The 13,499-nt window shown below is 42.9% G+C and overlaps 1 protein-coding gene across 2 annotated transcripts in view; it reads left to right on the top strand.

The window, feature by feature from the left end:
- The first annotated feature begins 1,601 nt into the window (after positions 1–1,601).
- The window catches only part of NKAIN3 (sodium/potassium transporting ATPase interacting 3), a 609,298-nt gene continuing 597,400 nt past the window's right edge, over positions 1,602–13,499 (top strand). For both annotated transcript variants that reach the window (XM_066378991.1, XM_066378990.1), the window contains exon 1: positions 1,602–1,852. In XM_066378991.1, the coding sequence (XP_066235088.1) occupies positions 1,799–1,852 (54 nt within the window). In that variant the 5' untranslated portion in view covers positions 1,602–1,798. The remainder of the gene's footprint in view (positions 1,853–13,499) is intronic.

Below are 13,499 nucleotides of genomic sequence, written 5' to 3'. Positions count from 1 at the left end.
TAAAAATGCCAAGATCTCTTACCTTTTCTGACTAACCTATCCCCAAGGTTACACCCAGGAGGGCAGCAGTGGGTTAGAAACGGGGTTTCTGTGCCAAGTTGTGAAGAAGCCAAACGGCCAGGAGGCATGTCCCCCTCTTTAGCGCGCGCCCACTATTGCATGCTTCGTTCCAAGCACAACAAATGAACCCAGGAAATGTGGCATTGAGCCTTGATGAAGTGGCGTCGACTGCAGAACTCCTCCCCTCTTCTTCACTATCCAGGACCAAGTCTATTCCAGAGCTCCTTTCAAACAATTCAATTCTCTCTGGAAGAATCATCCCGGAAACATTTTCCATATGTTGAAAAAGGCACGAATCTTCTTCTTTCTCGCCTTTTCTTTTTTCACGCCTGGTGGCAATTTCAGAGAGCCTTTCAGTTGAGAACCTAAGCCAGGTCCGCCGCGGCATCCTCGTTTCCCGCCGCACTCCAAGCCGGCGCATCTCTCTTCCAGGCATCGCCTCTCTCCAATTCCGTCCAACTTTTCCTCCCGGTCTCCAGCGGGGGCGCCCTCCGGGACTCGACTGCGGTAGGAGCGACCCCGGCCAAGAGCCCCCAAAGCAGCGCTCCCGGCGCGGGGCCGAGCGGAGCGGACTCGCCCTCCGCGCCCGGCACCCTTCTCCGGCCGCCCGCGCTCGCAGCCCCCCGGACCCCGAGCTCCGCCAGCGCTCCTCCAGCGCTCCGGAGCGCCAGCGCTCGCACGCCCCGGGCTGCGTGCCTGTGGGGCCCTTCGTTCCGGACGGCAAGCCATCTATATACGCCCGCCCTCTGCACCTCTCGGACAGCTCAGGAAAACCCTATCCCCTCCTTTGCACACTCCTCCGACCACCCTCCCCACACCCAGACACCCGCAAGCGAGAAACCCATCCCGGTGTCGGCTTACATGGGTCGCCCAGGGTCTTCAGACGCCCAACTTCGCGCTCAGTCCTATTCATTTTCTTTTCTAAATTGAGTTTATTTGGGTGACACTGGTTAATAAAATCATATATAAGTTTTAGGTGTGCAATGCTGTAATACATCATCTGTATATTGTATTGTGTGTTCACCACCCCAAGTCAGATCTCTCTACATCTCCATTGACCCTCCTACCTCCTCTCATCCCCTTTCCCTCTGGCAATCACCATACAGTTGACGGTGTCTATGAGGGTTTTTTGTTGTTGTTGTTTTTCTTTTTGTTTAATTTTGTTTGTTTTCCTTAATCCGTTCATTCTCTCTCCCTTCCTCTCTCCAAAGACTCCTAACGAGACACGCCGATCCTCTGTGACACTCCCTTTCATTCATCCCCTCCCACCCACCACCCACCACACACACACACACACACACACACACACACACACACACACACACACACACACACACGCAGACAGCCCACTCCACTTTTCAGACGCCCACCTCTTACATCCACCCTCCCCTAAACAGACTTCCACCCACTCACCATCTGTAGCCTCCCTTCCGCCCCCCGCCCCTCCAGCCGGGCTCCCCCTCCCCAAGAAGCGGACCCGCACAGCGGGCGGCAGGGACCCCCGCCAGACTCTCCGGTTGTGCGCGCCGTACTGACCTCTGCCCGCCGGGGAAACTAACAAAGGCGGCGCGCGAGCCCAGCCCCGAGAGCGGCGAGCGGCGGGCGCGCGGAGGGCGAGCCTGAGCCCGGGCCGGCCGGCGAGCCCCCGCGGGGGCTGCTCGGGAGTCGGAGTCGGAGTCGGCGGCGCCGGAAGACGCGGATCCCCGGCTGCGCGCGCCGCTCGGACGCCGCCGGCACCATGGGCTGCTGCACCGGGCGCTGCTCGCTCATCTGCCTCTGCGCGTTGCAGCTGGTGAGTGCCCCGCGCGCCCCAACCCCTGACCGGCCGGCCCTGGGACCGGCCTCCGCGGCTCCTTCTGCGGAGCCGCAGCTCCCCGCCGGCGAGCAGGGCTCTCTGCCGCCCCGACTCGCACTGCCCTCCCGCCGCCGGCACTCACCGGGTTGCGCCCGCCTCGAGGGAGGGCGCGGTTGCCCTTTTGGTCCCGCGCGCTGGGTTCACCGCGCCCCCGCTGGGTGTCGCCACGAGGTCCCGGGGCGGCTGCCCAGGGGACAGGGGATGAGCGGCTACTCTGCGCCTGGGTAGCATATCTGGCATAAGCACCGCCGCATCCCTGCTGAAGTTTCACCGGGGTTCGTGGGCTCTTTCTTTTTGGGATATTTCCAGTAACGTGTTTAATGGAAAGGTGCCCGGGATTGTCCAGTCTCTGAAGACCCAGCATCAGCTCCGACTCTTGGTTCAGAGTGAGGTGGTTCTTACCTCCATCAAGTGGGAAAGTGGTGCTTGAGGACTTGGATCTCCAGGAAGGAGATCTGGCTGCGTGCTTTTAAACGAAGTATTTAAGTCCCTGCCCTTCAAATTTCGCTTTAGGTTTTGTTGAAATGCTGCATGTGCAGACGACAGACTGACAGTTGCCACTAGGGAGAGAAAGGAATGAAAGGCTCCCGTGGCGCGGTGGCGAGAGAAGAGCAAAAGGGCTTTCAGACTGGAGCGACCGCTTTTCTTAACATACGTCCTAGTGAGACCTAGACTGGCCCTGCGGTCTATTCCGCTGTCACTTGAGGTCAAGGCCACAGACCTTTTGTGTCAGACTTTTGTGTGTGAGAGATTAATAGACATCTCCCTTTTCTTACTCTTAAGACAGACTTTGTAGATGCTCTGGCAAGCTTTCTTTAAAGTGGTGTTTGTTTTTTTAAGTCACAGACATTAACTGGCATATTTTCACTAGCAAGAGGAACACGCTTTTCAGTGAGCTTTAATGAGTGGTGTCAACCTTTGCAAGACTCATTTATTGAGGGATAAAATTATGCTCTTCCTTTAATAGTTAATCCTTGTTCCCATGGAGGTCGTAAAAGGTTTCACCTTTCCTTTGCCTCAGTCTTCCACTCCAATAAAAACCTCAAATAGGATGTGCTCTTCACTGTTTACTTACTGTGTGCATAATTTATATATTTATAGGTTTGAATTCAGTGGCTACTTTCTTTTAAATCTAAAAGACACTTCTGTCCGGTTAAATAGGATGTGTTTTATAGAGTTTTCTTTAAAAAAATAATTTAGAAATATACTTGAACATGAATGTTTTATTTTTTAAAAAGGCCAGAGGATATATACTTTGGTAATTAGAAATGCATGTGGCTTATAATTTGGAAAAACTGAATTAACGTTGAGTCAACCTTGAATATATAAGACTGTAGATAGACACATTGGATTCTGTAATCTATAGTGATATAATTCTTTTCATTTTACCTGTAGGGTAAGGGTTTTTCATTTTCTTAGTTGGTATTATACCATCTGTGATGCTAATGTGTTTGGTGTTTCATGTCTCAGCCTGAATGCCCCCACTTTCCACATGAACTTTCTCAGTTGCTACAAATGCATCTTCCTCTTCAAAGCTTATCTCAAAATTTCACTTTCTCTATGAAATTTCCCTGGTGCTCTAGGCAAAATCAATCATTTTTTTTTCTCCTTAAATCACATAGCATTTTGCCTTTTCCTCTGTTAGGACATACTTCATCCCTTAAATTATTTTATTATATACTTGTATCTCTCTTCACTAGACTGTAAGTACCCTGAGGATAAGGAACAAACATTATTCATCTCTGCAAACCCGTAAATCCATTGGAGAGCTCACATTAGGAGGTGAAGCATATTTGCTGAACTTATTGTAGTAATTAACATTTGGAATCTATATAGGGTTCTTGCACCACTATTCTATTTTACTCCAAAAATTATCCTTTGAGGAAGGCCCCCATTTTAGCTAGTTGGCAGATGAGGAAGGTAATACTAATAGAATTTAAAAACTTTTCCAAATCGATAGTTTTTATATAATAGAGACAGTGAAGTGCTAGTTAACACTTGATAATTGGATATCAAACAAAACATGTATGCATATATTACATCATTATGTAATATATTTTCCATATTTTGTATAAAGGACGTGTACCACTCATTTGACAAATAACTAATAATAATAACAATAATAATAATAAAATATGTAATGCTCTTAATTGTAAATGCTACATAGGCAGCTAATTCTGGAAGAATCTTTTGTTGAATTTGATGCATTCTTGCTTCTGTGGTTCTGCCTCAAATGCTGGTTGATATGTTTATTCACTTTGTGGAGTATCAGGAAAGTGAAACAAGGAAGCCAACATGAGAACATCATTCAATCAATGACATGATTGATGGTTTGCAACCTTGGAAACCTTCCCTGGTGAAATTTGAAACTGGCCCCCTTCAAAGAGGTCAAGGAGAGACTAAATAAAGAGGCGGACCTCTGGGATTGGCAGGTGGCGGTTTCAGTAAGCCACAGAATTTACATAGAAGCTTGTCTTGAGCAGCTACAAGATCAGTCCATTTCTGCACCCCTCTTGGCCTGCTAGAATCTCAAAAGTTTATGTAGAGTCTTTAGTGGGGTTCAGTCACATACACCACCCAGGTGCATTACTCTGTCAAGGCTTCATCCTTAAGCTGCCTCCTACGATGAAAACAGTGGGCAGAATGTATGCTCCAAGGACAGGAGAGGGTAAGGAGCCTCTGATTGTCCTGGTACTGCTCCATGGTCAACTGCAGGTCATATCTGAGCAGAATCTTTGCTGAATTGAGTAAGTTTTCAAATACTGGAAAATTATTTATTCCTTTTTGTGTGTGTGTGCTTTTGACAGTAATGGCATGACACATTTTACTTTTAATATGCACTATTGGAAAAAAGTTCTCCATTGCTTTCTTAAGTCTAGAGTCAACAAAACAATGTTCCACTCTGATTTTTAGCATTTGCCAATTTCTTTGGTGTGAATACTCCCACCTTGGCCAAGTGAGGTACACCATTATGCCATTACATAGTATTCACATCATACTGATATAAATAGTATTTTATATCATACTGATAAAATAGGCATACAGAAACTCAAAAGCATAAAGTAAAACACAGTAAAATAATTAGGAAATGATATGTTTGAAATATTTAGTACTTCTGTTTTTAATACGATTTGCTTCCATTTAAGTTTATAATATTAAGTTTTAATAATGGATGTGTTTTCCTAAAAATTTAACTGACTCTCTGAGCCAGTAGAGCCTGCTCCAGCTTTCCTCTGGGTAGGGCTCCCAGATCTAGTGTTCTTTCCATTGAAGCCAGCTGTCTTTTTTTCCCTCTTCACGTTTTTTTATGCTCCCACTAACTGTAGGAAGAAGGAGGTTATGAAGCAGTAAATAAGTGTGGGGGTAGAGAGAGGAATGGCACTCACAGACCACTTTGTTCAAGAGACTACATGCTAATGACAAGGAATGACTGTGCAGGTCATTAAAAGATGGCACATTAGCTTCTTCTCAAAGTTAAAGAAACAAATGAAAGGTTTTTTATTATCTCATTCACATTTCATCCAATCCACACTCTGAGTGAAACATCCTATTGGCAGATATAATTGGAGAGAACATATCATTATTAGGCTAGTGCATTGGGCTGAGTCTTGGTTTACAACTTCAGTCTTCTTTCTGCATTCTTCCTTCCACTGCCCTGGCCATCTCCCATCTCCGCTTTTTCTCCATGCTTCTATCCCTGGGCATATTTGTGTGTTTCCCCCAGATATTACATTCACATTCACGTTCACGTTCATTCTTCTGCTAGATGAATTTTAAAGAGAAAGTGGAAAGCATGAATGCGTGCCCATAGAAAACGATGCAAAGTAAATCTTTTTGAAAAGCAATTCATCACTGTGCAACAGATTCATCAAGTCATCCAAGAACTTTTAAACATATTTTTGTAAGGATACTTTTGGTTTCACTTGTTTTTGAATAATGTGTAATTCCATCATCATGTATATGTAACCTAGAAATAAAAAGAGACACCTGATCATCTGCACTTAGTAAATTAATTTTAGTTGCTACATTTAAATGAGTCTTAATTGCATGTTTTTAAGGTTTGAAATTTACCCCAGTGTTATTTCAGTCATTTTCTTATAGTGGTCTCAGTGCAGTGTTGAACTAAGTAAGTCATTAAAGATTGTTCCCACAGAGTTTTAGACATCCTGACATCAAGCGGTCAGACTCTAAGACACATTTAACAAAATTCTGTCCCTGGATGTTGTTTTTTCCAGAGAGGTTTATTTCATCTTGCTTCACTTCATGGAAAGGTGACAGCCATATTTCTATCAGAACTAATAACCAGTACAACAAAATTAGGAGCTTTCACTTTACATTCTACAGTCACAGAAACTGTTAAAGGATTTGTAGAATACAAGCAGCTTTTTTTATTTTTATTTTTTTGTATTTTTCCAAAGTGAGAAGCGGAGTAGCAGACAGACAGACTCCCACATGTGCTGGACAGGGATCCACCCAGCATGCCTACAAGGGGGCAATGCTTGGCCCCTCTGAGGTGTTGCTTGTCCTCAGCGCCCAGCCCAACTTTGCTCCAATGGAGCCTTGACTGCAGGAGGGGAAGAGAGAGACAGAGAGAAAAGAGAGGAGGAGGGATGGAGAAGCAGATGGTCTTTAAAAGAGGAGTGCTTTGGCCTGTGTGCCTTGGCCAGGAATCGAACCCGGGACTTCCACACACCCGGCGATGCTCTACCTCTGTGCCAACCAGCCAGGGCAGAACACAAGCAGCTTTTAACACATCTTATTAGATAGGGTAGTAGGAAGACTTCACAGAAATTGGAAGCTGAGTCTGAAAGAATGACCAGAAGTCAGACATGCAAAGAGAGGGGAACCATTCTAAGCAAGAGAAACCAAATGTGCAAAGCTGCCAGTTTTGAAAGAGCTTGGAATATTCTAGATGTGACAGAGTCTGGGGTGGCTAGGGTGCAGTCTGAGAGAATGAGTGCACCTCATACAATGAGATGGCAGGCGGCAGTACATGTGAACCCACTGTAGCATTTTAAAGAGTCATGGTATCATCAGACTTGTGTTTCAATATACTGTCATTGCTGAGCAGAGAACAGATGAGAGAAAATGGGAGGAAATGTGAGACAGATGCTCTTCTGTTATTCTGAACAAAAGATTATAAGCATCAGATACATACAATAATAACAGATAGGATAAAGGATGAACCCAAGACATGATTTAGGAGCAGAAAGCCTAGGACTGGCTGTGGAATTGACCCACACAGCTTGAATAATGGAATGTAATTGTAGTGCTTTTTACTGAAAATGGTAAAATTGGGTGTTGTGGGTGCAGACGTGGAGCAGGACTGTTTGTTTAGAGATGTAGAGGTTCTTTTTTAGACACTTTTAAGATTCTGATACATCAGGCCAAATAGCTGTCAGGTATTTGAATTTGTAACTCGGAGGATAACATTGGAATGAATATTCAGAATCAGGAATTACGAGCTATATTGGTATCGAAAGCCCTGGATGAGGTCACCTCAAGAGTGTGAGGATAGATGAGAACAGTACTGGAAACGAGACTCAGAGTTTTGAATGTCAGTTTTAGGGAGACTTTGGCAAATACTTGCTAAAGTTAAAGTGGACCTGCTTTGTGAGGTGCATCAAAACTCATGCCTTAACCCCATCAACACTAATTAGTGTTAGTTAATATGTGTGTAAATCATCATGGATTTACAACTGAATATAACATTAAATGGAAAGATAACATTTTATCAATGATTAGTATTCAGAATGCCAGTTAAATGAAAGTGCAAGCCAATGACACATAACACAATCCATCCAATGTACATTTTTAATTTAATATATTTTGCAAAGATGCTAAAATAAAATAGGAGATAGCCCTAAATGTCCTTTAAAGCAATATTCTTATCTTAGGTCTTAGGTAAAGTATCAGAGAACAGATATTTTAAGATGGGTATAGTAAAACAAAATTCTGGTTAAAGCATTTAGTCTTACTCGGTGACATAAATTTAAGAAGGTGAAACACTTGAACTGGTCGATCACTGTTCTCTTTGACTTGGTCAGAGAATCACCTGTTCCTTGACTTGGAAGGGAAGCATCTGTCTACTGGTAAAGGGAGATGAAGGTGAAGGCTTGTGGGCAACGGGGATGGTGGGGCTGACAAGGGCTCAGCTTCCGGGATGAGCTGGTCCGTTGTTAAGGGCAGTAGAGGCAAGATCATGGTAGTGTTAATGATCTTGTTGTTTTTTTTTTTTTCCCTAGGCTTTTTTTGGTCTTTTGTGCATACAGAACCACTCTTTAGATTGGTTTTCCTGATTAATTGTATTCCTGAATTATTAAAGAGAATTAAATGTTCAAATTTCTTTTCTCCACTCCCTCTACAGGTATTTGCGTTATGAATGGTTTCATGTAGATGCCCGGTTCCTTTATTAACAAGGGTATTTGTAATAGAATTTTAGCTCTCACATTCTCTTAAGAGATATGAGATCAGTGGATGTGATATTAGTCATAAATATATTTCTGACAGTTTCTCTCTATTCCAGTAATTAGAAACATGGTTATACTTTGGTATTGATTAATATGGAGTATAATAAGTGCTTGTGTGTAGGCAGCCTCAGGCTGTAGAGGTTGACTGGTTAAATCAGTTAATTAAGGTACAAAGAAGAATGTTCTACACTCCAGTTATGCTTCCTGTACTGGTAAGTAGCTGTAACTGATCATAATGCAGATAATAGGAAATACAAAAGTCTCATTGATGGCGATTCTTTATCAATCTGTATTTAAAATATAAGTCCTTAATGAGGAAGCACTTTCAAATTATTGTTAATGAAAGGTACCACAGCTGAGATTGGAGAGGTCCTCAGGAAGTCACCTGGACCCGTCTGCTGTGCCAGGGCGGGACCGCGTGGGTCTTCAATACCGCTCTCTAGTTGATTCTTAAGAGTCTCTGAGAATGGGAACTTTTACTGTTAGCAAAGTCCCTTCTATTCAAATTGAATTTCTTGCACTTCTATTTCTATCCTGTCTCGTATCCCTTTGCCTTTCATCTGGCTGACGAGTGGCAGATGGAGGCAGCCACACGCTGGAGCCGGCTCGCACCACCTGGGGAAACTCCACCACCACATGTCCAGAAATTCTATGAGCCAGTTGTTAAACACAGCCCGTGTTAAAAATTAATGATATAAATGTTAAATTATACTAAAAACAAAGGTAATAAATACCCACAGCTCAACCCTTCCTAATCATTTTGACTGTGTTGTACTGTACTTCATCTGTGCTCCAGGGGTTGTTTTGTGTCTATTGTATCTGTACGGTAGAAGCTCTATATTACAGTGCGCTATTGAGCATTTATTTCTAACTCGGCATCTAGTGATGTCACATGGGTAGCTAAAACTCTGTTATGGTGGAAGTATTTACATCCTGAAAACGCATAAACACCATGAACTAGGCGTTCCTCCCACCCTAAGAGCTAGTTATTAAACATTTACCAGCATGACACTGGTTTTATATTCAAAATTTCAATGGTGACTCCTTTATGTGATAGCTTTAGGATCTCCCTAAACATAGGAGTTGAAAACTGATTTGTGACTGAATGGTCTAGCATTGATAGTGGCTCATAGATTTCACTTCTAGGTGACTGAAGATACTCTAGAAACTGTCCCTATGAGGGAAAGTCATTTCTGCCTAATGGGTGTTGATTGATTCTCATGAATGAGAGAGGACTTCCCCAATACCCAGCTCTTCCACTTGTCTGCGTTATTGGTCCTAATTAGCGCTTTCCACGGAGATGGCAGGTAATCAATGGCAAATGATCAAAGCACCTTCTTATACCATGGCTGGTTCCTCCAGACATCCAAACTTCAATTTTCCATTGTCCCACATTGAAATACTAAATACTTGCTCTCAAAAGAAGCTGTGAGAAGGGGATTTACTTGAAAACACACTGAAAATATTTGGCTCATGAAATGTATTTTCTGAATTTTAAAATGCAATCACTGTTACAATATGCAATAAAATCCTATAGCACCTCGGTTCCCTTGTTTCATTCACATAACATCTGCATGAGGCAGCTATTAATATATTCCTGTCTATAGATGAGAAAACTGCAATGTGGGGAAATTAAGCAGTACATTGAAATCAGATGTTATGATATGACTTAAGCACTCAGAATGGAGAAATGTGGATAACAGAGTTGTGTTTGTGTGTGTTACCTTACGGCTGGGTTTAAAGAGAGATTTTCCCCTCTCTGGGCTCAGTGGAAAGAGGAATTATTTAAGCAAGCAATTTTTCACCATAAAATGTAATTTTTAAATTAGGATCCAGGTATTTGAGTAATAAGAGACATTGTAACTCTTGAAACAGCTCTGTTTCCTTCCATTTCTGTTAGAAGATGGCTTTCCTCATGATTGATATCTATTTTTAGAGTCCCTCAGGAGGCACCCCAGTTTACCCTGAAACAAAAGAATGAAATGCAAGCATTCTGCAGCCCAAATATTCTGCAATTTTACATGCTCTGTTTTCTTCAACAGATGAACCACTTCTGACAATGCTTTCACTATCCACATAAAATCTTCTAATCCCATCGAGAGTTCTACGGAAAAGTATCTTCTCTCTCCAGAAAAGTTAAACCTTGAACTCTCTTTGCTTTCTAAAGGGAAACTCTGCCTTATCCTTGGAGTGTATGATGGTTAAAGATCCAAATGTGGCAGTCACACCATTGTCCTAAATGCAGGGCCAATTAGAGGAAGCCTCTGAAACATTAGGAAATCTGCAGAGATCCCGAGCAGTCTTTCTCCTGAAAGAGAGTTGTGGTTGGAAATACAAACATGGAGTCATCCTCAGGCTCTGTCCTTCACACATGTGGTTCTCTTGAAGCATTTCACATCTGGGAGACTTGACGTTTTGTACCATTGCACAGATTATATCATACAGTGAAGCATTGGTCATCTATTATTAATATGCTTGTTTGACTAGTCCAAAATTGTCTTTATACAACACTTTCTAATTCCTTCACTACTGATGACACTTTTATTGGAGGGCAGAGGTTTTGAGGAGTTTGACCTAAAGTGTAAGTAATGACTCGGTTTTCTTTCAAGACAACACAAAGTACACAGAGTATTGATTTTTGTAGTATATTTTCCTTATTGATGAAAAACTGGCTTGATAGTTGAAAAATATATGCATTCTAATTCTAGATGCTTTATTTTTATCTCATTATATTGAGGAAATAATATTTTCACATTTTAGAGGACCTGCAACTGAATAGATAATTATATTTAAAGACAAAAAATGTTTAACTTTCTTATATTTTTAGTCTTCTAAAAATTTAATTTGATTTGAAATGTTGATTAATTGCCATTCGACCAATGAAAGGTTTAAAATGCCCTTAGGAGAATAGTACTTAAAGATTTATAAGTAGAAGTATACTTCTGTAGCCAACTTGGATCTTACATTTTATTTAGTTAAGAGCTAATCTGGAATTTAGATTTAGGTCAAGTATCACCTGCAATGGCTATGTGCTTCCTATGACCCAAAACGAAGGGAAAGTGATGGAGAACAGTTATTACAGGGGCATCAGAGTTATGCTGATGGTGGTTAGCTGTCACGTAGCTAGGATTGTCTCCAAAGTGAGTACTGGGGGCTGACTTCCTGGGGGGATTGATGACTAGAAGGCACGATGAGCCCTATAAGAGCAACATTTCATGTGATACAACTTAACCCAGCATAGCAGCAGAAGGTCGGGTGACATTAGAAATAGTTTGTCCGGCCCTGGCCGGTTGGCTCAGCGGTAGAGCGTCAGCCTGGCGTGCGGGGGACCCGGGTTCGATTCCCAGCCAGGGCACATAGGAGAAGCGCCCATTTGCTTCTCCACCCCCCTCTCCTTCCTCTCTGTCTCTCTCTTCCCCTCCCGCAGCCAAGGCTCCATAGGAGCAAAGATGGCCCCGGCGCTGGGGATGGTTCCTTGGCCTCTGCCCCAGGCGCTAGAGTGGCTCTGGTCGCGGCAGAGCGAAGCCCCGGAAGGGCAGAGCATTGCCCCCTGGTGGGCACAGCGGTGCCCCTGGTGGGTGTGCCGGGTGGATCCCGGTCGGGCGCATGCGGGAGTCTGTCTGACTGTCTCTCCCGGTTTCCAGCTTCAGAAAAATACAAAAAAAAAAAAAAAAAAAAAATACAAAAAAAAAAAAAAAAGAAAGAAAGAAATAGTTTGTCCGGATTCAACCAAATGTGTATGAAAAAAGCAGTGCAGGAAATCATAGCAAATTTTATAAGCTTCATCTCTAAACCTGAGCAGTAAGATCAATGAAAGTTTCTGGGAGTTCCTGATCTCATGAGTTATTTTTTTCTGTTGCATTCAAGTGTAGGGGGAACGATATTTTTAGCAGGATTAAACTACAGATTCATGTATAAACCACATTATGTGCAGTGATAACAATTTGCAAAAATGTCTCGGGGATAAAGACTTGAACAGTAATAAACCACAGACAAAAGATGAATCATCAATGTCATGTTCTTTAAGCAGTGAATATTGGCGTGCAGAAATATAAGCATGCTATGTAGTAATCTTGCTCTTGTCAGCGTAGATCAGATACATTTAAAGAAAGGAATGTGATAGTTTCATCTTTCTCTTAGTGAAGTAGTTTGTGAAATGTACAAACTTAAAGGGAATGCTAATTTGGAAATAGTTCAGAAGGAAGCATGAAGGGATTTAGACTATTTAACCTTAATGGTGGATTATTAGTATCACAGCAGCTGCCTTAGAATGTTGAAAGAAAAATATCCTCCCCCAACTCCCCCAAACTGGCTTCCTTAATTCTCTTTTTTTTAAGTTTTTATTTATTGATTTTAGCAATGAAAGGAGAGAGAGACAGGAACATCAATCCGTTCCTATATGTGGCCTAACCGGGGATCGAACCAGCAACCTCTGCACTTTGGGCCAATGCTCTAATCAATGGAGCTATCCAGCCAGGAAAATTCTTGCAGTCATTGCCCAACTCTGTGTGCTCTGGCCCACCCCAGTTACTGAGCCAATACCGATAAACTCAGGATAGTACATATATCATTGTCTTTACCTCGTCATTTAGTTAAATTGCATACTCAGGAAAGAATGAAAGGCAACAGTATGTCAAGTTGGCTTACTAGAGAAACTGAAACACTTTACAAAAGCAGTCTTCTGTGACTCCTTATCCACCTGGTTCCCAAGCTTTCTCTGAGCTTCACAAGGTCTGACAACTGCTAACTCATGATTCTACCCTAGATTATTGGAGTGGGCCTACTATATATCAACATTAAGATGCAATAGATGTTACCTTAGCAACACTTTTAGCTGTATCTGTTACTGTGCTGCCCACATCAGTCTCTGACTACAAGAAAAGAGGCAGACACTGAGGTTTAAGGACTGATTTCAATATAGAGCACCCTCATGCTGCAAACCTCAGCTGCAGCCGCTCTAGTCAGCTGTCCACTGTGATGGTAAAATCGCAGTATAAAGGAGTTTGTGCTCCTGCTCCTGTGGCTCCTCCATCCTCCTGTGTCACGTCATGAATTCTTTCCGCAGTTGTATTTTTGTGAATGTGACACTCTTATGGAGCCTCTCAAAGGCCACC

The sequence above is a fragment of the Saccopteryx leptura genome, chromosome 3, assembly GCF_036850995.1.
Source record: "Saccopteryx leptura isolate mSacLep1 chromosome 3, mSacLep1_pri_phased_curated, whole genome shotgun sequence".
Classification (NCBI taxonomy): domain Eukaryota; kingdom Metazoa; phylum Chordata; class Mammalia; order Chiroptera; family Emballonuridae; genus Saccopteryx; species Saccopteryx leptura.
The sequence above is the reverse complement of the archived record's forward strand: the minus strand, read 5'-3'. Positions and strand labels throughout refer to the sequence as shown.